At 40.3% G+C, this 27,928-nt stretch overlaps 1 protein-coding gene across 1 annotated transcript; it reads left to right on the forward strand.

Moving 5' to 3' along the window:
* Nucleotides 1–1,653: 1,653 nt before the first annotated feature.
* On the forward strand, nt 1,654–26,850 carry LOC131220997 (porphobilinogen deaminase, chloroplastic). The gene is made up of 5 exons (XM_058216051.1): nt 1,654–1,922; nt 5,369–5,774; nt 15,875–16,078; nt 25,170–25,347; nt 26,572–26,850. Exons 1-5 carry the CDS (start codon nt 1,732–1,734, stop codon nt 26,682–26,684), a joined length of 1,092 nt encoding a protein of 363 aa, XP_058072034.1. The 5' UTR covers nt 1,654–1,731; the 3' UTR covers nt 26,685–26,850.
* The last annotated feature ends 1,078 nt before the right edge of the window (nt 26,851–27,928 follow it).

Raw genomic sequence — 27,928 nt, forward strand, 5'->3', positions numbered from 1 at the left:
ACAAGAAGGGTTTGTTTCAACTTAAGTTAGATTATTCAGACAAAATTGTTGAAAGAATAGTCTCGTTAATGATCAATAAGAAAAATTTTAATTATTTAATAACAAAACAATCAAAGAACATGTTAAGAAATATAATTATCTACACATCGGCCTAATACAAGTCATTGTAAAATAATTGATCGACTGTAAGAGAGTTAAATATTGCAGTCTTTATTTGTGTCAGAGATTGTAGCCACCATAGATTCAAAGATTCTCTATTGGGACTCGTTGAATTCAGTCTACATGACAAACTTGTATTTTTCTAGCCACCATAAATTCAAGTCACTGTAAAATCATCAACCGTAAGAGGGTTGATCAATATTAGAGCCCTTATCTATGTCAGAGATTATAGCCATCACTGATGATCCAATTCATTTTTTATTTGACTTTATTTTCTATAACTCCCTTTTCCGAGCCATGGATGGGATGAGTAGTATGGCTCAAGAATTGTAAACAATCCATGTGCCTTCATCGAATGAATGGATTAAATTGTTGCTTGAACCTTTTTTTATATAAATGATCTTGATGATCCATGCTTAAGGCCATTAATTAAATGATTAATACTTGTTATATTATTATTATGTTTTCATGATAGTCCATGAAATGTGTATGATACCTGCTACATAGTCTCTATCAATGGATTGAACTAAAGTGTTCCAATGCAACTATTAACACCATAACTTATCGCACTCTGCGAGCACTTGAGCATTTCTTATAATAAAATTAGGGATGGCGATGGGTCATGCTAGCCTTAGTTTCCTAAGCCTTAGCTCTTGCTTGGGCTTAGCCCTAATCAGGCTAAAGAGGCCTCGGCTATAACCCTACATCTATGGGGCGGTTAAGTGGAAAATGCCCTGCTAGTAAAAGAATGGCTTTTTTCTTTTTAAATTTTTTATTTAATCAAGGAAACATGATCAAAAATTCAAAAGTGCTTTTAAACTACGAGTGTGTACGAATGATTGTAAATTACTATGCTTTTATGCAACTCTGACCTTTTTGATGATTATACTAGGCCATTCATCATTGGTCCGCATGGACATGGGCGTCTATTTCAAGCCTTAGATTGGCCACCAGGCCAAGTTTAGGGACTCAGCCCTTGTCGTACAGGGCTGGGTCGTACTGAGCCCAAAGTAGACACTTATGGCAATCAGGCCCAAAAGGCTAGGCCCACATGAGCTGGACCTGGGCCACGTGAAGGCTATTCCAGCCCACTTTCCATCCTTTGGAAAATGCTCGTGGCTACATCATACACATGCTCTCAATTTCCACAAGCCAGCCCATCGTTGGCTAATCCAGACCATTGGTTTGCTTAGCCATAATTCCTTGTAATTCCCAATATTGGTCATTTTCCAGTCGAGCATGGGCAGTTGCTCTACTTCTCTTTTAAACCGTCTATTCATCAGCGACAACTGGACAGATCAAGATTGTTTTAACAAGGTAACCCTTTGAGTATTAGTTCATCCACCATCTGTCCCAACAACCCAACGGTCTAGATCACTGAGAAATGGGCCCCACTTATTAGAGCTGAAAATGAGTGTGTAGAGAGAGGGTTGACATTTTCTTTCTTGGTAGGAAGAATCTGATGTGATTGGCTAATCCAAAACTGACATTATCTGCTTCCCGAACCCATCTCTTTCTCTCTCAACAAAACCCAAACGAAATGCATCAACAGCAACAGCGGTAGCGGCAGCAATGGTGAGCTTCAACACTCTCTTCCCTTCCCCTCCTGCTAACATGCGCCCCGGGTGCATTTCACCACTTGGGCTCCCCCCACCAACATTCCTACATGCAACAAGGAAAGTTCTGGTGACAAGAGCAGCTGTGGCTGTTGAGCAGCAGCCGCAGACTAAGGTCTCTCTCATCAGAATCGGTACAAGAGGGAGGTATATCCATTGTTCTTTTTCCACTCTCTTCTTCCTCTTTTTAATATTTTTATTTTTATTTTTAATTTAAGGGTATAACTGAATTGGGTTTCCTTTGATTTGTGATGGGTGTGGAAATCTGAGGTAGTTTTGCTTAATGAATTTTTCATTTTTCTGAAATTTTTTGAAGGTTTGAGGGTAGAGCTGATTTGGGTTTTTGTTAACTTGTCTTGTTTTGACTTTTGATTCATATAGGTTATTTCATGTATCTCTCAATTTTCTCTTGGGAAGGTATTTCCCCCCCTTTTTTTGAACATTTTAAATTATCAAAAGGATAGAGCTGTTTTGGGTTTCTATTATTTTTGTCATGGATGTGGAAATCTTAGGCATTTTTGCTTCGACTTTTTTTTGGAAGGTTTGAGGATGGAGCTATTTTGGGTGTGTCTTAATTTGTATTGGTTTGGCTTGTTTTGGTTTGAATTTTGATTCATATAGGTTATTGTATGTTGCATCGATGTTTCAGTTGTCTCTAATTTTTCGCTTGGCAAGGTGTTTTCCTATTTTTGCATTTTTTTTTTGTTTTTTTGAAAAGGATAGAGCTATTTTGGGTTTCTGTTATTTTGTCATGGGTGTGCAAGTAATGGGCATTTTTGCCTTGCCTTGTTATTATTATTTTTAAAAATTTTGAAGGTATGAGGATACAGCTGTTTTGGGTGTGTCTTAATTTGTCTTGGTTTGGCTTATTTTGGTTTGAATTTGATTCATACAGGTTATTGTATGTTGTCATCAATGTTTTGGGTATCTCTCATATTTTTCTTTCGGTAAGTTATTATTTGTTATTATTTTTTAATTTCAAAAGGATAGAGCTGTTTTGGGTTCTGTTATTTTGTCATGGTTGTGGAACCGTGTGTTCTCTCCTGGTCGGGTCGGAGGTGAAGACTGGCAAAGTTCATCATTCAGTGGTGGGGGTTCATAGAAAAGAAGGCGTTGCCAAACGAGTGGCGGATTTGGATGGTGCTTGGATGCTGGGGAGATCCATAGATCTGGATAGAGTCTCGCTCAGGACACGAGCTAGTTCTTGTATTATAGTAGTCTCGAGCTAGCACTAGTCTCCCTGCTAAACCAAACGGAGATGATTGCAATTCCATGAAGAGATAGGTGTGGTAAGAGGAGGCATCTATATAGATGTAAATCTTGGGCATTTTTGCTTTGCCATTTTTAAAAAACGCTGTTGGAAGTTTTGAGGGTGGAGCTGTTGTGTGTGTTAATTTGTCTTGGGTTGTCTTGTTTTGGTTTGAATTTTGATTACTAATTTATTGTATGTAGTCATCTATGTTTCGGATATCTCTCATTTTCTCATATAAGGTATTTTCCCTTTTTTCTAATGTTGATTTTTAAAAAGGATGGAGCCTTTTTTTTTTTTTTGGGTTCTGTTATTTTGTCATGGATGAGGAAATCTTAGGCATTTTTCTCTATTGTTTTCATTTTCTTTTTAATTTTTGAATGTTTGAGGGTAGAGTTGGTTTGTGCGTGTCTTAATTTGTCTTGATTTGGGTTGTTTTGGTTTAAATTTTGCTTCATTTAGTTATTGTATGTAGTCATTGATGTTTTGGGTATGTCTCATTTTTCATGCTCAGGTATTCTCCTTTTTTTACAATATTTTCATTTTTCAAAAGGATAGAGCTGTTTTGGGTTTCTCTTGTTTTTTCATGTATTGGGTATACTGAAGTAGTTTTGCTTTAGGCTGCAAGAAAAGAAATTCTCAATTGTCAGAATTTTAACTCATAATAGCATTTCCGAATATCAGGAAATGATACCTTTGTGGATCTGGATGAGCTCTTTCTTTCAATTGCAACATAAAAGGGCCCCATTCTTCTGTTTGCTGGTAATTCTATGAAGAACAGAAAATCCAAAATCACAAATTATTTTTCTGTGCCCCTGAAATGGTGATGAGCCAAATGCAACCTTATGGTTTTTCTGTTACTTTTATTGATTTTACTAAAATCATTGAAAAGATTAACTATTTTTTTTTTTATAACAAATCATTGAAAATGTAAATTGAATTTTGTTTTAGTGAAAAATAACTTGTAGTGTAAGCTATGTCGCGTATAGCGTAGGCTATGTAGCGTGTGGCGTATGTAAGTTAGCATCTAGCATAGGCTACATGCGACACAAGCTATTCTCGCATGTCACATACCATTAAGCTAAGCTACTCTACGTAGTGTCAGTTACATGCTACCTAGTGTGGCTATTTAAAACACTGGTTGCATGTCCCCTGATACCAAGCTTATGCACAAGCTACACGCAAACAACAAGAGAAATGGGGCAGGCTACTCTCATCAATGAATTGAAAAGACAAAAAAACCCTTGGTTGAAGGGCCTGCTACGTCCAAAAGCTACTTTTTAATGCTCCTCCCCACGACTAATTGTAGGGTTAAAATTGGCCAAAAGCTACTTGTGTTATATATAGTGTGGATGTGGCCCTAACTTTGTGGTTTTGATAACTTAAGGTAACTAATAGAAGTTAAGTGTTACTTGGAGTTGGTTAGTCCCTTGGTTAGCAAGTTATTTTTGGAAATGGGTTTCTGATATAACTTAAGGTCAAAATTGGTTTTGTTTCAATATTAATCAGGAAGGTTAAGTGCAATTGGGAAACATTTCTTGAATTTTCGAAGTATCAATATCGCACCCCTGGGATACAAAAGTATTGTTGGAAATATTGGGAAATATTGCATCTGTCATGTAGTGTATCTTAGTCTTAGGGAAACATTTGGGAAGCTTTAATTGGTGTATTGCATAACGTTTTCAACATTGGTTTACTTGATTTACGTCAATAGATTCTCGAAGATTGTTTCTTTTAGTATCATAACTTTGCCTGCTTATTCTTATTCTTAATCTACCAAACAACTGCTACAAAGATTACTTGCAAAGTAGGGTGTACAAGATTTCGAATCGCACTCTCACCAGCCTATGCGGCATATGTGTGTGAGATCTAGGCTGTTACTCAGATGGGTCCCATCATGGGTACCAAGGCCTGAAAATCAGGCTGGTCCAGCGAAACTGGTCATCAGGTGGGCCTCATCAACGTATATATCTAATTTTAACCATTGTTCATTTTTCTCCTTGACATCCATTTTTGGTTGTCGCTAACCTTATGGCCACCCCTGCCAATTTTTGGTATATGACACAGACTCTGGGGTCCACCTGGTGAACTGCTCTTGTTCACACGCCCCATTGCCACATATGGCAAGGGTGGGATTCAAAAAATTCTGGTTCTTGTTGGTTGACTTCACATTTCTCATTCTGGATTGATGTGAACTCAATGACTGCTCAAATTTCTCTCTTCAAAAACAAAAAAATGACTGCTCAAATTTCTATAACCAGGTGATTGTTTGTCTTCCGCTGAATGTTTTGGGTTCACTTGGCCTCCATCGTATGATATTCTTTCTATTGCTTATGTAGGACAGCCCGCTAGCCCTTGCCCAGGCTTATGAGACACGGGACAAGCTCATGGCAACTCACTCAGAGCTAGCCGAAGATGGAGCCATTGAAATTGTAATTATTAAAACAACGGGTGATAAAATTCTAAATCAACCGCTTGCAGATATTGGTGGCAAAGGCCTGTTTACGAAAGAGATAGATGAGGCGCTCTTAGATGATAGAATTGATATTGCTGTACATTCGATGAAGGATGTGCCCACATATTTTCCAGATGGGATGATTTTACCATGCAACCTTCCCAGAGAGGATGTCCGGGATGCATTTATTTGTTTGACTGCAACTTCTTTAGCCGAGCTTCCAGCGGGAAGTGTTATTGGTAGTGCCTCTCTCCGCAGACAGTCTCAAGTACTCTATAGATATCCATCACTCAAGGTAAGATCTTTATTCAATGTTGTTTATTGCATGTTGCATATGCTAGGAACAATAATAACCCATTTCTTGAAGATGTAGCTTTGCCAATACATGATAGAAAGTCAACTGGTCTAGGCACTATAAAAGTCATTTGCTAAGGCTACTCTGAAGAGAAGGATCACCGATCCTACCATCCACATGTGCCAGTGTTGCATCATGCATGTGTGAGATCAAGGCCATTCATCAGTTGGGGATCCTTGTGTGTGTGCTGACCTGAAAATGTAGTAGGTATGGTCATCAGATGTGTCACGCTGGTTCCTTTAGGTATTTTCTGTGGTCACGTAGCCTACTTGGTGGTCACACTGGTCTGATTTCCAGGCCACAGCACATGCATGATAGAGTCTACCTGATGAACTACGCATATCTCACACTTGTGATTCATCGGCACATGCAGAGAGAGCAGGATTCAAAATCCTACTTCAGCATGTAGGGCTCACACTTCTCATAGTTTGTACTTTTTCCTGCCCTTTGATTGAGATCTGAGCTTCTCCCACTGTTTTTTTTTTTTTCCCTCTTTACCTGTGTTCTTGTACTGGTTTTTGCAAGATGAGTGTTGTGCACGTACATTTTCATTTTTTTTTTCTTTTCTTTTGCTTTTAAGTTTGTGTTTGTGAGTCTCTTGCAATATTTAAGGCCATGTTTAGAAACCATGGTTTCCATGCCAAATAGTGTGAAGGGAAAAGGGTTTTCCTTTGATGTTACAATTTGTGTTGTTTGGATAGCAAAGAAAATGGTAGATTCTGCCAAGTAATTATTACACTTTTCCATAATTTGAGTTCTTGGCACAAAGAAATTAGGTGAGTATTGTGAGAGGAATATGAGATTTCCACTTGCACCTAAACAAGAACTCAATTGGAATCCATGTTTCAATAGTTCTCATGGAAATCAGCATTGGATAACTATTTTTTTTTTCCCTTTCTTCCGGCTTGGATTCCACATCCAAACATGTCCTAACTATCCTTTTATGCACGTTTCCTTTTGTCTAGAATCTCCATGATTTTGTTGCCTGCTTCCAAAAAAGATTGACGCGTTGAGTGCAAACTCTCCTAGAGGAGGCATTTAACCGAAAGTGCGAAAGGTTGGAGCAAGAGTTGTCTCATTTGGTATAGATTAGATATATTGCATAACATTAAAGTAAATTTATCTCTAATAAGATGGTTAGCTTGATATCCTTGTACTCGCAAGACTCAAATTTCTCTTTGTTGTTCAAGATCCCTGTTGCAGTAGCTTTGAAGATTGGGTGGCTTCAAAGGAAATAGGAGGGGAGAGAGGAGGGCCGTAAGTTTCCCCTTATCAATTGGAAGGAGGTCAAAAAGCCATCGAGTACAGGGGACACCTTAGAATTGGAGATATTAGACAGCGGAACTGCCGAACTGGGCACTGTTGAGCAAATGGTGGTGGGGATTTGGTGAAGAGCCAGAAGTTCCATGGAGAAATGTGGCTGTTGGGAACTATCGCTTTTATGGAGGAGAATGGTTTCTAGTTTTATGCTAGGGATTAAGGGGTTCCATGGTGTAGAAAGCTATTAGCAAGGTAGGTAGGGGCTATGGTTGGTGAGAATGGGATATCTTGAGAAGAGGTGGGAAGGAATTTTTTTAAGCACATTTGATTCCTGGTAGGCAAAGGCTAAGGTTGGGTTTTGGAAGGATGCATGGTTAGATGATGTAGCTTGTGACTCATCTGATCATGCTTGTGATTGACAAAGAAGAAAAATTCAAGGCTGTAATGATTTAATGGGAGGAAGGTCTATTAGATTATGTATGTGGAAATCAATGTATTAAAGAATGGACCATTATGCAACAGTAAAGGTGGGAACTGTTACGCATTACGAAAAAGAGATACATTTTTTTATTTTAAAAATTGGCCGTAACAACTGTTACAACCACCACCATTACCATTATTGAATACCTTGGCAGAAACCTTTCTAAAGAGGAGTTGGCTCTCTTTGTTAACCTGGTGAACAAATTGAGTGAACTGCATATTGATATCTCATATGATAATAGGAAGGCTCATGTCCAAGTGTGGAGATGGTTGTTTGATGGCAAATTCTTATCTAATTCTCTTTTCAGTCTTGTTGACGTTGTGAGGTGGCTTCGCCTTGTGCAAAAGTGTGGAAGGCTCATGTCCAAGAGTTAAAGCCATGCTTGGATACATGTATTCCAAGGGAAAAGAAAAGAGAAGGTAATGATTAGACAATGATTATTTTCATGAGCACTATTGAAACATGGATTCCATTATCAAAAGGGTCTTGTTTGGATATTAAGTGGAAATTTCATATTTGTGAGACAACAATCACCTAGTTTCTTGTGCTAAAGAATCCAATCTATGTAAAAGTGCAATGATTGTTTTGTGGAATCTTGCTTGTTCTTTGCTATTCAAACATCTCAAATTGTCACATCAAATGGAAAAACTTTTCCATTTCCATTGATTTTAATAGAATTGGTGATATGCAAACATGCCCTAACATGGGTAGCTATGGCCAATAAGATCTTAATGATGGATAACTTGAAGAAGAGGAACATGTACTTTCCCAACGTTTGCATCATGTGTGGGAAAGAAGAAGAAGCCACAAACCATCTACCCATTCATTGTTCAATGGCGAGATAGGTTTAGGATTCCTTCCTTTCTCTGTTTGGGGTGATTTGGGTTTTTAATAATGTTGTAGGGGATGAATTGGTGAAGTGGTATGGCAGTGTTCTTTGGGATCCCGTGGTGTTTGTGGAAAGAGAGAAATAATAGAATTTTTAGGATACACCCTCATTTGTTTCCTCAATTAAGAGACTGATTCAGCTCATGATTATCAATTGGGCTTTTGATTAGACAGGATTTTGAGGTCATTCCCTGTAGGACCTCTTGAGAGATTGGGGAAATTTGTAATGCAAACTGTTAAGGGGTTTTGTTAAGGGTAGGGGGGCCCACCCTCTTTTTTTTTTTTTCCTTTGTTCTTGGAAGCTAGGTAGTTGAGTGACATGGGGGCCACTCATGTAGGGTTGCTTCTTCTTCTTCTTCTTGTTGTTTTTGCCTTAACGAAGTTGTCATTTTTTTAAAGGAAAAAAGGAGAGTTTATCTACAGCTTGCACATGGAAATAGAAGAACTAAATAATTTTTGACCTAAGGATATGCAAAATATAATTTGGTTTTGGTTTTGGTAGTTGTGTGGTCGATGATTTAGTTATCCATTTCGTCCATTGTTGAGACACCCATTAACGGATCATGTCCCAAAGATGTCCAATATTGTAAGATCCTAGTCACCATGTCGGGTTGTTTTTCAGTTGTGGCCATTGTTGTATTTCTATCCTTGACCATCTATTTATAGGTGACAAATCAAAAGGTCATGATTGTCTTATATTGGGGCATGGTTCGTCCTCAGTGGGGCCCAAGAGACCAATGATTTGGATCACCAAACGATGGGCCCTAGTTGTACAAACCGCAAAACCAAGTATATTGTGCATGCCCTTGGTTACATGTAATGATTGTAGTATCGATAATATCGGCCGATGTTATCGATGTCTCACAGTATCGATACGATACTGGCCTTCAGTTGGGAAACTTCCTAGTTTTGGTCAATATATTGCAATTTATTCTTATGTATTGTAATGTATCGCAATGTATCACTATGTATTGCAATCCATCTATGATACCTTAAGTGTGTCAGTCTCCTTTGCGAAAATATTGAAAAGATAAACAAAAAAATCCTTAAAATATTGTTTTGTTTGTTTTTGTTTTTTGTTTTTTTTGTTTTTTTTGTTTTTTTCCTTCCTTTCATTACCTTCCTAAGGAAATTTCAACCAGTCCTTTTTGATTGTTTGGAGAGGAAAGGGGATTTGGTGGCGGAAATTGAAATTGGAGAGTGTGTAGTACCGGAACCCAAATTGGCGAGTTTTTGCGAATTTGAACAGCTTTTTCTTGTTTAAATTCTTTGGAATCAATGGAATGAAGTTCATAATTCACGATTTTGCATGTTTTGTTTGCTCAATCAAGGGTTTTGACCTTTGATTTTTGAATTTGGGGAAAATTGGGGGAAATCTGAAATTTTCTTAATTTCATCAATTTAACTTGCAATTAAAGGAAATCACATTACAGTGCTTGGAAGTTGATCTCCAAATTAACAGAACTTTTTGAAATTAAAAAAATATATTCTTAATTAAAAAATGTTGAAAATGAATTAAAAGTTATTTTATTTGAAAACAATTAGATGATTAGATGTTATGTATGCCTCATATTTTGTATTTACGAGTGCAAACTGATGTTAACAGCAACCACACTTGTTTATTGTTTTCTTAAAAAATTATAAAATAATAAAAATATTTTAAATAAATGCACCATATTTTGTAGAGCATATCTAATGTCATTATTTAGTACATTGAATGTGCCAATGAGTGATACAAACTATAGAAATATTAGTGATTTCTTTATTCATCATTTTATATGAATTGATTTTTAAAGCGGTTACATCATTTCTATCTGATAGCGCATAGTTTAGTATACTATACAAAGAAAACTTGTGTGTGCTTGATTTTTGTAATCTTTCTAAGTGTATAATGATGTCTTTTTTAATATCTCCTAAAGTTTCATTGAAAAATTTGTCTAATTTCCCAATGTTTCCCAAAAATAGCAGTACATTACATGATACATCCGATATTTCTCATGTGATACCTGATATGTTTCCGTATCCCAAGGGTGCGATACATCCGTCGAAGGGTGGAGACCAGAGCTGGATAGCCTTTCTTTCAAGAGTCTATCAAGGGAAGAAGCTGATTTGCGTAGAAACCTTCTTAAGACGAAGTGAAGGTTGTAGTGAATTCATTGGATAGGGATAAAGCACCGGCCTGGATGGATTCCCCTTGGGGTTCTTCCATGTTTTTTTGGAAGTTGTGATAGAAGATGGATTGAGCTTCATGTTAGAATTTTTTAAGAGGGGTTGGTTGGCTGTTGGTAGAACTTGGGGCATCCTTTGTTGTTATCATTCCGAAGGTCACAGGTGTGGAGTGGCTAAGGAATTTTAGACCTATTAGCTTGATAGGTGGCCTATAAAAGATTCTTGCTAAACTTTTCGCTTCCAGATTCAAGGTAGTTTTGGCAAGTGTCATATCAAAGATTTAAGTAGTTTTTGTAATGGGATGATAAATTTTGGATAGTGCTCTCCCTGCCCACAAGTGCATAGATTCGAGATACAATGATGGGGTGAAAGGAATTGTTTGCAAGCTAATGGTAAGATTTTGTTTTGCAATGTTGATGTTACCATGGTGGACAAGCTGAGGATGATTATAAAGTGCTTTGAAGTGGTGTCAAGGCTAAAAATCAATATCGCTAAGAGCGGGATGATGGATGTGTGCATATCCAAGGTGGAGGTTGAGCAGCTAGTGGGAATCTGTGGGTGCATGGTGAGCTCCTTCCCCTCCACTTACCTTGGTCTAGCCAAGTGCATAGGGAAGATGACTAAACATTTGTGGGACATATTAGTGGAAATTTTTGAGAGGAAATTATTGAGGTGGAAGATTGGGCACCTGTCTCTTGGTGGCCGAATAACCCTCATTAAATCAGCCTCGTCGAACTTGAAAATCTACTTCGTGTCCTTATTTCGATGCCTGAAGCTGGTGTTGGACAGGTTGGTGAGGTTGAGGCAAGGGTTTTTGTGGTAGTGGTCAGAAGAGAAGAAAAAAAAATTCCATTTACTAGGACGGGGGAAGGTGTGTAAATCGTATGAAGGAGGAGCTAGCATAAGGGATGTAGAGTGAATGAATCTTGAGCTGTTGGGGAAGTGGTTGTGGAGGTCTGGGATGGAAAAGTGGGCCCTTTAGAGGGAGGCTATTGTTGATAAGTATGGTTACCAGGATGGAGGTTGTAGGAGGGATTCCTCACTATATAGAGCATTGGCTATCCGGAAAGGGGTTTCTTTGGTGAAACCTAAGTTTATTGAAGGGGCGTTTTTCGTCGACAATGGGGAGGAAATTCACTTTTGGGAGCATGTGTGGGTTAGGGAATGTTCCTTGTAAGCTGCGGTTTTGTGATTGGCCTGCTTGTCCACGGAACGCAATATCAAGGTTGATCTATGCTTATCTTATTGTAGGGAGTCTGTTATTTGGTCTCCCCCTTGTCGCAGGTTCCTTCTTAATGACAAGGTGGAGTTTGTATCACTATTGGATTGTATTCAACCATGTCACCTGGTGTGAGGGGAACATGATAGGATGATTTGGTGGAGGGAGAAATCAGGGTGTTTAATCTTAAAAAAAGAAAGAATAAAGAAAAAAAAAAGAAAAGAAAAGAAGAAATTATGGTGTTTTTCAGTTTTCTCCTTCTATGCACTTCAAGCTTAAAGTAGGAATGACGGGCCCCAAGAGACACATGGTATGCATGCTGTTAATCCCCCCCCCTCCTTAGAAGGTTGCAACTTTCGGATGGTTAGTCGGTAGGGAGAGTAATGCAGGGGCATTTTCACACCGGGCTCTAGTGGGGTGGTCTGTGGGATGCAGGGGCACACTCGGGGTGGGCGGCCCATATAAGGCAGGTGGCTCGTGTGAAGCAAAACCCATGTGATGTGGAGCCTACTAGGGGGTTTCGACCAAGGATCTAACCCATGAGATGTGGGGCCTGGGCTATGAGATAGAGATTAATTCGCCACGCTCTATCAGTTCAAGCATTTAGAGCAAGTGATTAATTGTCTTGCATCAAAGTGGTATCAGAGGGGGATGTCTGGTGTTCGAGACTCCTCACCGGGGGTGATTAATGCAAGGACATTTTCACACCGGGCTCGAATGGGGTGGCCTGTGGGATGCAGGGGCACACTCGGAGTGGGCGGCCCGTGTGAGACGAAACCCATGTGATGTGGGGCATACGAGGGGGGTTCGGCCAAGGACCCAACCCATGAGATGTGGGGCCTGTGCTATGAGATAAAGGGATTGATTCACCACGCTCTATCAATTCGAGCTTTTAGAGTAAGTGGTTAATTGTCCTGCATCAGAGAGGGTTCTGATAGTGGATAACCTTTAGAAATAGTCAATGGTGATCCCGAACATTTGTATTATGTGTATGACGTATGCTGAGTCGGTCAGTCATCTTTTCATACATTGCATGTTTGTGCGCTTTGTATGGAGTAGCTTCCTTTAGGGCTTTTTATAGCTTGGGCGAAGTTTTGTTGGTGGGCTCTTCATAGCTTAACATGGTGTTTTCTTCATGGCTTAACATGGAGTTAGCCTTCAGAAGGGAGAGAAATGGGACGGGCTTTTGAAATGAGAACAATACAGGGGAGCGGGTTAATAGTAGGCGATGTTATATGTTGTGGAATGGGCTTCTTGCTTACATTGGTTGAAAGATTGTAATTCCTCCTGTCTAGTGCTGTAATTTTCCCCTTTAGGCTGTATTGTTTGCATCATCTTGGCATCCCTCTTAATAAAATTTATGTTACCTTTAAAATGTAGAACAATCTGCTTGTTACTATAGCATGGTTTTGTAGTAGGTCCAACTCAATTAGGGCTTTCCTCTTCTCTCCTCTCCTTTTCTTTCACGAGCTACGGTACCGTGCTACAATAACGATCAGATTGTGCTACATGTTATGATCCAATCCATCTTTTTTCCATCCACCCCATCCTTGTTTCTTTTTATTTTTAGGCTCTCTCATCCCACTTGTGCTGAAAATCCTTTAAGAAACCTAGGGTTTCTTTTCTTTTTGTTGTGCTGAGCCTTTGTAATGGCCCATGTGTGAGAAGGGGATGAATTATTTGTGATCATTGACTCTCATGGGATGTGTGAACGTGTGGGCCGATTGCCTTCATCAAACTCTGTGTTTGTGATCATCAACTCTTGTGATTGGTTGGAACTTGGAACATGTGGGTTGGCTATTCTCTTTAAGTGTGGTGTGCATACCATGTGAAGCATAGACGTTGATTTTTCATAGGTCGCAGAAGGTCAACCTATGTTCGTGAGCTTGCATTATATATTCTAGTCCCTTTTTTACAGGTGGAACTGTGGAAGTGAGAAGTGATTCAAGAATTGGAATCATAAATCTATTCGATTTTTTAGGGGTCCAAATAACCTCTATTAAATTATGGAACGAACTATCTCCAATGGTCTAAGTCCATCCAAATATTTTTTACGACAAAAGGAAAATCGAAATACTTGACTGTAGAGAAACCCAATGAGAGTTCTAGTACATATGAATGATGGATCCAGGAGAATGCTCAAATTCTGACATGGCTGTGAAACAGTATGGAATCATTATCAGTGTTGATGCAATGTTTTTGGATACTGCAAAGGAAGTGTGTGATGCATTATGAGAGATATATTCATCCAATAAAAATATCTTTCGTATGTATTAGTTATATGAAGAAATATTTGAGCTCCAACAAGGTGACAAAAAGCTAGGTGAATATTATTCCAAACTTAAAGGAATGCGGGAGGAGCTGAATGTGTATTAACCCCTTATGATTAATTTGGAGAAGCTACGTTAACAACGAGAGGAGTTTCATGCAGCCAAGTTCTTATCTGGTTGAAACGTGAGTATGAACCTATTCGTGCACAGATCTTGGTGTCAAGGATGTGCCATCTTTGAATGAAGTATATGCTCGCCCTTCAATGGATATCTATTGTGACAACTCTACTTTAGCATCCTTTATTGGTTGAGGTTGTGGTAGCGCAATGGCAGGGGTAATCAATGTGGTCGGGGTGAAGTGGGAGGAGGTCGTGGACCTAGGAAGTGCATGTATTGTGGGCGCACAAATTAGTCTGTTGAAAAATGGTAGGATGTTAATGGGAAGCCGTCAATGGGCCAATTGGGCATCGTACATTGGAGAGAACAGTGGGCAGTATCCACTATCATTAACACAAAAAAACAAAACATTTCTTCTTCTTCTTCTTCTTCTTCTTCTTCTTCTTTTTTGTAAAAAAGAGGCAAATATGCATATTGTATGCGTATTTGCTAATTGCATCCCCATGGCTTTTCAAAATAGAGGAATTATAGGATCCCTGACTTGTGGTTAGTCACGATACACTTTAGTTTCCAGTTTGTACAGGTGGGACCTGTTCAATGATCCAGACATTTGTTGTGCCCTCTTTGACTGGACCATGGCACATGAATCTTCCATATCAGATGCTCCTAGCCACCAATGTTGGGCCTTTTCTATTAAATGTGGATAGCTGCTGTGTTTCTCTTCTTAACTGTCTATTTGTTGGCCCCTGGTATCTTTCCCAAAAAAAAAGAAGAAAAAACACTGTTTGATGGCCCACATTAAAAGGTTAGCATTGTTCTATCAGGGAGATTTTTTAAGGATTTTCTATCTTTGGTGAGGTCACAGAACAATGATGTGGATCCCAGAACCATGGGCCCACATGTAGAAACTGAAAGGCCGGGTATGCTATGCTGCCTATGCATATCCTTGGGTTGAAGATTATATAATTCCTCTTCAGAATAAACCTTGTGGGCTTTCGTTGAGTGTGTTTGAGAAACTTGGGTGCATATCCTTCCTGTTGTGGATTGCGCTGAGTGACCATGTTTGAACTCCCATTACTGCCATTCAGAAGCCTTAGATGACAATTGCTTTATTAGAGGTTTGCTAGGCCTTCTCCGGTCTCACCCCATGCATCAACCAGGTTAGTGTGTATGATGTCAGAACGGTGCATAAGTGGGCCAATCGTGAAGATGACCATACAAAAAATCTCTCTCTCTCTCTCTCTCTCTCTCTCTCTCTCTCTATATATATATATATATATATATGTATATATTAAATACTTGCCAATGGTCCACATTCAACATACATGTGTGGCTTACCTGAATAGTGGACTGGCATATGGTCATTTTCATTGCGTGTGCCGCTTCATGCACTGCCAGGATGTTCCACACTTCCCACGTGGACACATCTGCTGCATGTGGTGCTTAGCAAAGCTCTTTTTATCAAGCTAAAAATTATCATTATTCTGTGTTGAACAGAACATATTCATTAGTTGTAACTCTTTCTTTTACTCCCATCAGTTGTAATCGTGGCTAAGCTGGCCCCATTTATGATAAGGGTCCTTGCATATTTTCCATAGCTTTTATTTAACCTGTCTATTCAATTCTCTTATTGCAGGTGGTAAACTTCAGAGGCAATGTTCAGACACGGTTGAGAAAGCTTAGTGAAGGGGAGGTCCAAGCAACTTTATTGGCATTGGCCGGGCTCAGACGTCTAGACATGACGGAAAACGTCACTTCCATTCTCTCCGTTGATGAAATGCTTCCTGCAATCGCTCAAGGAGCTATTGGGATTGCTTGTAGAAGCAACGATGATAAGATGGTACGTATTGCATAATTCTCTTATGTAGACACAAGTTCATCATGTTGTGATATCTAAACCCATTATTCCCATACTCGAGTGAAAAAGAAATTATTCAGTATACTCCAGCTCGGTAGTTGGAAATGATAGTGGAAAGTTAGGAAATATTTGATTGTCTATTATATATTAAAGGAAGTACCACTTGCTTAACACAAATAGATAACTGAGTTGTGAATCACTCCTTTTTTGTACATGTGGAACACATATAAGGAATCTGGACGGACCATTCATCTGTTAGTCCCCACCACGGGTTCGGCACAACCCAACAAATACATTAGTCCAGTGATCCTAGCCATTTACCAGATGACTTTTGCAGATTATAATTGGATGGTTAAAAAAATTTCCAGCTATTAGTGAACATTTAATGGCCAAAAGTCCTTGATTCAGTGGCCAGGGTCATATGATCAGTTGATTTTTGGCATATGACTTATCCATAGTAGGGCGCAATAGATGAATGGTCTGGATCTCATACAAGTGTGCCACATTAGAACTTTGAATGCTTGATAGCTAACTTAGATATTTACGGTTTTGCTGAATCTTTCCCCTATATATTAGTATGGGGAGATGAAGTAACCACATCAGGTTTCATCTTTCAAAAAAAAAAGAAGTAACCACATAAGGTTTGCACTCTGAAGTCCTGGCAAATTAATGTTCAGAATATTTTTTGGCGGACCTCAAATGGTCTGCATATTGAATTTAGGGAGGAAAAAGCAAGAGGATCCCATTTGATGGTTCCCCAAACCAAAGTCCTTGACACTACCAATGCCCCGCCGAAGAGAAAACCGACTTATGAGGGTGGCAATGGCAAGGAAACTTGGAAGGATCGAAAGAGTTCTTATGGTGGGGCCACAATGAGGTCACAAATTTCATCTTGTGAGTTGAGAATGTAAACTAGAATTGCAGAATTGAAGAGGATTGAACTATTCATTGTAAATAGAGATCAAATAACTGAATTGAAAGCATACGATTTTCTGCACCTTACAACTTTAGAGAAGCAATGGGATGGGAGAGATAGCCTTAGACGTGTGTAGGTTTGAGGACCCAGCCCTGCTTAAGTAGTCGTAGGATGGAGGAGTTTAAAATCACTGGAACTACTACTCCTCTAAGGCTCCACACATTTGCAAGGATTCCAAGTCCATCCTAACGCTGTGCATGCGTCACAGTCCAAGCGCACCACCCCTACAAGAATTTGATATTGATCACAACTCTAGTGGGGCTCACCGATATACTTGATCACAATATCCAACCATTAGATCCAGCCCATTGATCCATTAGGCCCACCTTATAGAACTCATACAGAGAAGAGGTCTAAAGGCCAAATGGAGGTCTTAGCAGTGGTAGAATAGTTCAGAAGAATTGGTCTCTTTTGGCAGAGGGATCGTGAAGGTTCAGCAAAGGGCAAGAGTCTCTTTGGAGAGAAGCGATTGCTTGTTGGAATATGGTGAATCCGATAGAGGATGGTCCCCAGGTGTGGTTAAAAGGGGCGGCGTTTCTTTCCTTTGGAAACTTGTCTCAAATGCTGGTAGGCGTTGGTCAAATTTTCAGTAAGGGTGTTGTGTTTAAAGTGAGTTGTGGCAATAGGATTTGATTTGGGAAGATATATTTACTCAATGAGAATTCCACTTGCATCTAGATTCCCTAGACTTTACCCTCAGGCAATGCCTAACACTCTTGTGACGATTCCTATGAGCTTGCGGAGGGCAAAACCATGTGGGAGCCTCGATCCCTTCAAAATAAGTGGGACCCATGAGATTGATATGGCGGTTGCTTCTTGAACTTCTTAATAGGCAGTATTTTGCCATTTGTGGAAGATGAGTGTGTTTGTGTTGTGTTGTGTGCTAATTACTAACAACCTCGTTTCGTCTAAGAATTTCCGAATGGAGTTTTGTCCAACTTCCTCCCCCAAACATCCTTGGTTAGGGTGTGGGGACTGGGGATCTTGTTCTCCTCCATTGGTTGAGGCTTTTTGTTAGGTGCGATAATGAACAAGGTTCTTACAACACATAACCTCCAAGGAAGAAATTGGTCCTCCTTTCATGTGCTTCATGTGTTGGTAAGATGCAATTGACCGCCTTATTATTATTATTATTATTATTTTCATTGCGAGTTTGCTCATACCGCATGGGCCTACCTTTTTAGTCTATTCAAGATTGAGTGGGTTCTTCCCTCTTCATTTGTGATCCTTATAGGTGGGTGGTCCAAGTAGTCTTTTAGGCATAGAGGAAAGTGTTATGGAGAATGCTTCCACTTGCAATCATGTGGGGTCTACTGAAAGAAAGGAACTATTGGATTTTTGAAGAGGTCTTGTCTAAGTTATGAAAGTGAAAATGTCTCTGATCAATTCGAGTTTCTCTTTGGTAAGTATTCAAAGGAATATTCAAATCCGATATCATCTGAAAATTGGAGGTTGATCATTGACAAGCCTCATGCTCCGCCAAGCTAGTCTAGTGTCTGTAGTAGAAGCTCGCCATTGATGGTTGATCTTTGGGGAACCTTGTCCAATTAGGAATTGTGTGCGTGCTAATTAGCATGGGTTGATGAGATTCTTATTCTCTGGCTGGCGGGCTTGGTGGTGAGCTATGGAAATGCATTGTACGTTGTTGTCGTCATCATCATCATCATCAACAACAACAACATCGTGAAGGTCATTGTCATTGTCATCATCATCATCCTCATAGCCTTGCCTAGCTATTTGGAGTTGCCAATCAAATTCCAAACAGGAATTCTCATGATTGCTTGGCTTATTGCTTCTTGGTGAAGTTCCTAATTATACCTTTTGAGTAGAGAAGGATTTGATGAGGATAATGTGAAGAAGAGATGAGAATATTGAGAGAGAAGAGTTAGGAGGAGAGTTTGGGAGAGATGATGTGTTAGGCTTGCTTGCCCTAACACATAATATTTTATTATGATAAAGCATATAGTACACTGCAGGAGAATAGGGAAGTGTGCACATGCACTTACACTAAAAGGGCCGCCCACTAACCACACACAATAAATACAATACACTAGCATTCTCTATACTCCCCCTCAAGTTGGAGCATAGATGTTGATCATGCCCAACTTGTCACGAACACGATGAAGAGCATCTCGACTCAAGGACTTTGTAAGAACATCAGCAAGTTGATCCCCAGATCGAACAAAAGGAGTGACGATTTCCTTAGAAGCGACTTTCTCCCGAATAAAGTGACAGTCGACCTCAATATGCTTGGTTCGCTCATGGAAAACTGGGTTACGAGCAATATGGATGGCCGCTTGATTGTCACAGTGAAGAGGAATAGGATCCGAAGGAGGATAGCCAAGTTCTTCAAGAAGATTGCGAAGCCACACAAGTTCACACGTCGCATGAGCCATAGCACGATATTCTGCTTCAGCCGAGGACCGGGCAACAACTGGCTGTTTTTTGCTCTTCCAGGTTATAAGATTGCCACCTAGGAAGGTATAGAAGCCGGATGTAGAGCGGCGATCAAAAGTACTACCTGCACAATCAGCATCGGAATAGCCAGAAAGATGAAGATGACCATGCAACTGAAAGAGGAGGCCAAGACCCGGGGCTGATTTTAAATACCGAAGTATGCGGTAGACAGCCGTGAGATGAGAAGTACGGGGAGCTTGCATGAATTGGCTAACAATTCTCATCGCAAATGAGAGATCTGGGCGAGTAATAGTCAGGTAAATAAGCCGGCCTACAAGTCATCGATACATCTCGGGATCAGTAAGGAGAGCACCATCATCTGGTTGAAGCTTCTGTAAAGTATCCATGGGAGTGGTAGCAGGCTTGCACCCTAACATGCCAGTCTCCATGAGAAGATCAAGCGTATATTTTCGTTGTGACAAGACCAATTTGGATGATGAGCGAGCAACTTCAATTCCAAGGAAGTAGCGAAGAGGACCAAAATCTTTGATCTCAAACTTGGTCTTCAAAAAATCTTTGACCTTCCTCATTCCAGCAGAATCACTACCGGACAAAACAATATCATCCACATAGACAATGAGAACCATGAAGCCCGTCGATTGACAATATATAAAGAGAGAATGATCAGCATGACTACGAACAAAGCCAAACTCCAAGAGAGCCTGACTAAATTTATCGAACCATGCACGTGGAGATTGTTTGAGTCCATAAAGAGCCTTCTTCAACTGACATACAAGTGCAGGGTTGTGAGAAGCAACAAAGCCAGGAGGTTGATGTATGTAAACTTCCTCTGCAAGATCCCTATGGAGAAATGCATTCTTAACATCAAGCTGAAACAAGGGTCATGATAAATTAACGGCCAAGGAGAGCACAACGCGAATTGAATTAAGCTTAGCCACCGGAGAGAATGTCTCGAAGTAATCCACACCATGAGTCTGTGTGTAACCTTTAGCAACAAGATGGGCTTTATAACGATCAATTGAGCCATCTGGAAGAAACTTGATTGTATAAACCCATCAACAGCCAACAGGTTTATGGCCTATAGGAAGTGGCACAAGATCCCAAGTATGATTCTTCTTAAGAGCAGACATTTCTTCCATCATCACCTTTGTCCAATCAGGACTCTGAAGAGCATGCGAGAGAGATATAGGAATAGTCTGTGATGAAAGGGAAGCTGCAAACGACTGAAAAGACGGTGAAAGATGATCATATGAAATGAAATTACTAATGGGGTGTTGAGTACAAGATCGTGACCCTTTGCGCAAGGCAATGAGAAGATCTAAACTCGAGTTAGGAGAGTCACCTGAACCAACATCCAAAGTGAGCGGAAGGATGGATGACTGAGCTTATGAAGATTTATCTCGACGATGATACACCCGCAGAGACTTAGGCTCACCCATATCACCAACAGGATGCTGAATAGAGGGGAGAGGAGTTTTCCCATGATCACTAGTGGGAAGAGGAGTTTTCCCATGATCACTAGTGGAAAGAGGATAAGAGTCATACTCCTCGTGACGTGCAAGAGGATCACAGAGGGATCGGCCTGGAGATGAGAAAAAAGAAAGATCCTCAAAGAAGGTGACATCGGCAGAAACATATTTCTTGCGAGTCAATGGGTCAAAGCATTTATACCCTTTCTGACTCCGAGTATACCCTATAAAGATACATTTAATCGCTCTGGGACTAAGTTTATCATTACTCCCATCCAAAATTTGAACAAAGCATGTACAACTAAAAACTTTAGGTGGTAGAGGAAATGGATTATCATGAGGATACAATATAGTAAATGAAGATTTGTAAGACAGAATACGTGAGGGTATACGATTAATAAGAAAAGTAGCAGTTAAAAGAGCATCACCCTAAAAATGTTTGGGTAGATGCATACCAAGCAGAAGGGTGCGAGCAACTTTAAGAAAATGACGATTCTTTCGTTCTGCAATACCATTTTGTTGAGGAGTGCGAGCACATGACGTCCTAGACAAAATACCACGTTCCTGCAAGAAGGACAGAAAGGCAGTAGACATGTATTCTCCCCCATTATTAGAATGGAGGGGTTTTATAGAACAATGAAATTGAGTGCACACTTCATGATAAAACACTTTAAACGCATCAAACACTTCACTTTTAGATTTCAAAAGATAAATCCAAGTTATGCGGGAATAATCATCAATAAAGGTAACAAAATATCTAAATCCAAAAGTCGAGGTAACCGGAGCTGGTCCCCAGACATCCGAGTGAACAAGAAGAAAATGTTGAGATTTCCTCCCAGAAGAGCTAGGAGGAAACGTAGCATGATGATGTTTAGACAATTCACAAATATCATAGCATAATGGTTTAGTGACAGATAAGGAGGGAAACAAAAGTCTCAATCTAGCAATGGATGGGTGGCCTAAGCGGCAATGCCACTGAGTCATGGATTCTCGATCTAGAGAAAGGGTACTAGAAGCGGCAACAGGTGTATCATCGAGAAGATAAACGCCTCCTCGCTCATGCCCCCCACCAATCACTCTCTTCGTCTGTAGGTCCTGAAACAAACAATAAGAAGTAAAAAAGGTGATAAAACAATTGAGTGATTTAGTAAGAGAGCTAACAGACAATAAGTTTAATGGAAAACGAGGCACATGCAATACGGAGGATAAAGACAAGGAAGAAGAGAGGGATGAAACCAATCCTAGAGATGGGAGATTGGGTTCCATCTGTGACTGTGACATACTGAGTGGGAGAAGAAGAATAAGAAGAAAAGAATTGCAACTTACCAGTCATATGGGAGGAAGCTCCAGAGTCGATGACCCAGGAGGTAGGAGAGGATGACGCAAGAAGGGCAGTACCTAACTTGGCCGAAGCTGCGTGAGAAGGTTCAGGAATATCCCGAATGTGAAGCTGCATAAGGGCATCATATGCCGCCCAAGAAATGATAAGAGACTCCCCTGAAGTAGACTGCTCAGCTGTCGGGGTGGAAGACTGCGTCTCAAAAGCAACAGAAGCAGCGACATACGTAGGACGACCATGTAGCTGCCAACAATAATCAATAGTGTGATTAGTTCCACCACAATGTGAACAAATGCGGGAACCATCACGTCCTCGTCCACGTCCACCACGACCACGAAGACTATGGCCGCCGCGACTGCGATCTCCCTCGTGGCCTCTACCATGATCACCAAAACTAGAAATGCGCCCTGAGCTCAAGGATGGTACCCGGGAGGACTGATCACTAGCAAGATGTGCTGAACACTCGGGTGGCACAAATGAATGAGAAGGAAGAGTAGAGACCATAGCACGCTGACACATGGCATAGACTGTCGTCAATGGGGGAAGAAGATCCTGCATAACAACCTGATCACGAACGTGAAGATAATCAGAACTCAACCCAGCGAGGAACTGCATGATACGAGTATCATCCCGTTGCTTATGAGCATGTTCATGATCCTCTTTACATTTGGAAGGAAGAGGCTGATACATATCCAACTCATCCCACATACCCCGAAGCGTCGAATAGTAGTCTTTTAAGGATTTGGAGTTTTGTTGAAACCGACCAATTTCTTGAATAAGCTGGAATACCTGTGAAAAATTCTGAGATTCTGAGAACATGTCATGAAGCGTATCCCAAATGCCTTTAGCCGAGGATAAAAACATCACTGAGTGGCTAATCGAGGAATCCATGCTATTTAACAATCATGCAATAACTTGATAATTCTCCTTTGTCCAAGACTTGTAGGTGACATTTGTAAAGCTTGGGTGATCATTCAAAATATACGACAACTTGTCACGGGCTCCTAAAAATACTTTTACAGATTGTGCCCATTGAAGATAGTTGTCATCATTCAACTTAATGGAAGTAATCTGCAAGGGGTTGGATTCAAGAGACCCTATGCCAAGAGATGAGGGCCCTTTGTCAGCCATAGTAGAGTCCAAGAGAAATAAACCTATGCCAAGAGACCCCCTATGCCAAGAAAGATTGATTCAAACAATTCTATCTCACTCAATCCTTCAAGATAACAAGAGATAAACCTCAAACAAATATCAATCATCCAAAATACCATGAAACACAGTCAAATAGGGCCTGACCGAGTGAAAAACGGCCCAGCCGCATGCCCATTTGAGGTTAAAAACCTCTCAAACATTTATCTTTAAGTAAAAAATCCACCATGGATAGCTTGAGAGGAAGATTTTGGTCCATCTTGAGCAAAGAAATCAAAGAGAAGCTTACCGATTTGAGGTAGATTGAAGAAAAACGGAATCTGGAACCGATTTTCGAATTTCTCTATTTCGCCCAAAATACCATGAGATGAGGTTCAATAAATTCTGAAAAAATCATGACAAATCTTCTAAAATCAAGATCTATCAAACCCCTAAACTTTTAACTCAAACAGAGTCCATGCGTCCGTACAATGTTGACGTCAGCAAGGTGACGTGTTGCCTCTCAACTTGTTGGATGCGGAATGCCTGGATCTTTGCTCTGATACCAAGTAGAGAAGGATTTGATGAGGATAATGTGAAGAAGAGATGAGAGTATTGAGAGAGAAGAAGAAGGAGGAGAGTTTGGGAGAGATGATGTGTTAGGCTTGCTTTCCCTAACACATAATATTTTATTATGATAAAGCATATAGTACACTGCAGGAGAATAGGGAAGTGTGCACATGCACTTACACTAAAAGGGCCGCCCACTAACCACACACAATAAATACAATACACTAGCATTCTCTATACTTTGTGCTTGGCTATTCCTAGCAACCATCCTTCCATGACACTGCTTTCTCACCTTCTGGGCATCCATGTAGTAGTCGGGTTGTGGATCAATACTAGGTGGGACCATGTTGGCATGTAAGTGGTATCAGTGTGAGTCTTTTGCTATGGCTAGCTCCAATAGCCCAGGTTAAAGAGGAAGGTTTGTGTTTGGTGTGCAGCCAATCATACAACTTTTACCAATTCCCATTTAAAAGCTGACCTCAAACTGTTAGAAGAGAAGCTAGGATGATGATAGTGATGATGATCTAACAAAAACCATGGAGCTTGAAAACTCATTTTATTTCAAAACCTAAACAAGATTGCATCAAAATTTGGATTTCAAACCATTGGTTTATTCTAACTAATATTTTTATGACATATTGTGAAAATGTTGCCATTTTTAGAATGCCAGCATTGGTTTATTCTAATTAATATTTTTACAATATATTGTGGAATGTTGGCATTTTGAGAATGTGATATTGTGAACATTTCCAAAGAAATAATTTAAGAAAATCTTTTGTTTTTCTCTTTAATAAAATTATCTATCCTTCAAAAGAAAAGGAAAGAAAAACCTTCCAAGTTATTTAGCTACAAGGATGGATTGCACCATTTTAAAATGGTATTTTCTGTAAAATTTGAAAGAATTTGACTTTAAATCGCAAAAAAAGGGACTTTTAAATCGCCCTTGGTAGAGTGGAATGGCGGAACACAAATCCTATAACCAACCCCAATAAGTTGGGATAAGGCTTAGATGATGATGATGAATTCGACTTTAAAACCATTTATGAGGTGACAAAGATGTGTTATCCTATGATATGCAAATATTTCATAAACCTTGTGTTGCTTGATCTCTTTTCTTGGATGAGTGGATTTATGGAAAGTGGCTAAACAAAACTGCTATTTTAATGCTTGCAGGCTAATTACATAGCTTCATTGAATCACGAGGAAACCAGGTTGGCTGTTGCATGTGAAAGGGCGTTTCTCGAGACCTTGGACGGGTCATGTCGCACCCCAATAGCCGGCTATGCATATCGGGGCAAAGATGGAAACTGCATATTTAGAGGGTTGGTTGCTTCACCTGATGGAACACGAGGTAACTGTGTGTTTGTTTTTGTTTTTAAATTTTATTTTTTGAGCTACATGAGTTCATGAGAAAGTTTCTCTGTTATCGAGCACTGGATATCTATCCACGTGGCACACATATAAGAGTTCCGGAGATTCTAAACTATCCTGGAATCACTCGAGTTAGGAGCAAGGTGTGAAGTATCATCCGAAACTGGTATGTGTCAGCCGAGATGAATCGGGTTCGTTCATTGAAGATACAGCTGTATCAGCTGGCTACAAGCCTGAAACCGGGCGATACAGGGTGACACACCCCGATTTTGGTGGTGACTGATTCACTAGACCAAAACTGATTTCGAAGCCTTTGTTAGGAGATCCTAGCCGCTAATTGGATGACTTTTGAGGATTGCAATTTAGCAGTCAGAGAAAAGAGTTCAAAAATGGTCAACAAATAAATTGGTAAAATTCCTCCGGTCGATGGCTAGGATAATCTGTGGCTTCTACCATAACGATCGTCTATGGTGGCACCCAACTTATGAATGGTCCAAATCTCATACATGTGTGCCATGTCTACCGAGATCGAGCACTTAATAACCAAAATATCAGTGCTTAGCTTGGTTCTAAAACTCGCTGGGTTGACTCAAAACTCAGATGAGTCAACTCCACTTGGCAAGATTCCGAGCCGAGTCGCTGGGAAATTCAATCGTGGGCCTGACTCATACATGTGTGCCATGTCTACTGAGATCGAACGCTTGATGACCAAAATATTCGTGCTTAGCTTGGTTCTAAAATTCACCGTGTCGACTCAAAACTCAGATGAGTCAACTCCACTCGGCAAGATTCCGAGCCGAGTTGCCGGGAAATTCAATCCTGGGCCTGACTCAAACGTGATTCGGGATGACTCGTCGAGTCAACTCAACCACTCTTTCGACTTGGCACGACCTGCGGTGACTCGAACTGAGTCCTTGGTGAGTCATGCATGAATGTAAATAAAATTAAAAATGGGGGCGGGAGGGAATCGAAACCTAACTAGTGCACCATTCAATTATTTGTTGTCGGTTAATGGATTTTATTTATCTTTTAACTATATTAGTTACCTATCCTTATTCTTATTTTTTAAATTAATAATTATTAAATTTCAAGGGGTTGCATCTTCGAATCAACCCAACCTGCTGGATCTACAGAAATCTTTGTTTCGTTTGTTCTTATTAACTGCAACCGTTCCATTTAAAGGATTTTTACCATGTATTTCCAGTCCTTGAAACCTCAAGAACCGGTCCTTATGCTCTGGAAGATATGATTTCTATGGGGAAGGACGCCGGAAAGGAATTGCTTACGCGGGCGGGGCCCAGTTTCTTCGACTGGTAAACTTGAGAGCAGAGACAGAGAAAGAGAATAATTCCGGCATTGATTTTCATTTTTGTGGATTCATGCCACGAGCTAATTGTTGTAACTTTGTAATTTTTCAATTTGGTGTTTGTTAGGAGAGCAAGTAGAGATCAATTTGAAAATCCACCTGGGAATTCTTGTATTATTTCATTTTGTTGAAGTAGGAGAGAGCATTCAGCATCTTTTCTTTCACTGATGGATGAAGATGTAATCAGACTAGAGAGATTGTGAGTGGCTATTTGCCATAGATTGACGACTCGGTCGAGTCGGATCCAGTTCGGCACCATGAGTCGGCATGAGAAAAGTGGGCTGACTCGGTCGAGTGGCTCGATTCAGGATTGAGTTAGTTGATCAAATTTGCAGAATCTTAAAACCATGTAATTCATAGCATTCATCACGTGGGGCCCACTGAACAAGACATGGTCCAAAAGTTAGGCTGGTGAGGGATGATGATTGGGTACTACCTCACCAAGACCTAGCTAGAGATGGACAGTCCTGTCAGTGTCTCTGTAGGGCCCACCGTGATGTTTATGTTTTATCCATGCCATCCATTCATTTTGAAAGATAATTTCAGTCGATGAACTCAAAAATTATGCAGATAGAAGGCTCGAGTGGACCACGCACGGGAGATTGGGGATTGAAAACTTACCGTTGAAATCTTATTGGGGGCCACATAAGGTTTCTATCAAGCTGATATTTATGTTTTCCTTTCATCCAGGTCTATGTGACGTTTTGAACAGGTTGGATGGTAAATAAACATCACGGTGGGCCCTAGGAAGGCCTCAACGGTGTGTCAATGTCACCAATGCTTCCTGTGGTGTGGCCCAATCGAGCCTTCGAACTGCCTCATTTTTGGGCTCTTTCCATAAAATTATCTGTGAAAATGGATGGATGGAGTGGATAAAACACATACATCATGGTCGGCCCTACAGAGCCTCTGCCAGGACCGTCTGTCTCTAGCTAGGTGCTGGTGGGGCGGTACCAATCCGCGCCCGGCTGGTGAGCCGCATGTATAAGAAAATGAAGGACGCGGATTTCCTGCTAAAGCCCACAGGAACTGGAAACTTAGGTGGGGCCCACTGTGATATTTGTATGAAATCCACACCGTACATCCGTTTTGTGAGATCATTTTAGAACATGGGACAAAAAAGATCGGGATCCAATGCTCAAGTGGGCCAAAAACGTGAGAATTGAATGTACACAGTTGAAATATTCGTGGGCCA

This window comes from Magnolia sinica, chromosome 12, assembly GCF_029962835.1.
Source record: "Magnolia sinica isolate HGM2019 chromosome 12, MsV1, whole genome shotgun sequence".
NCBI classification, from domain to species: domain Eukaryota; kingdom Viridiplantae; phylum Streptophyta; class Magnoliopsida; order Magnoliales; family Magnoliaceae; genus Magnolia; species Magnolia sinica.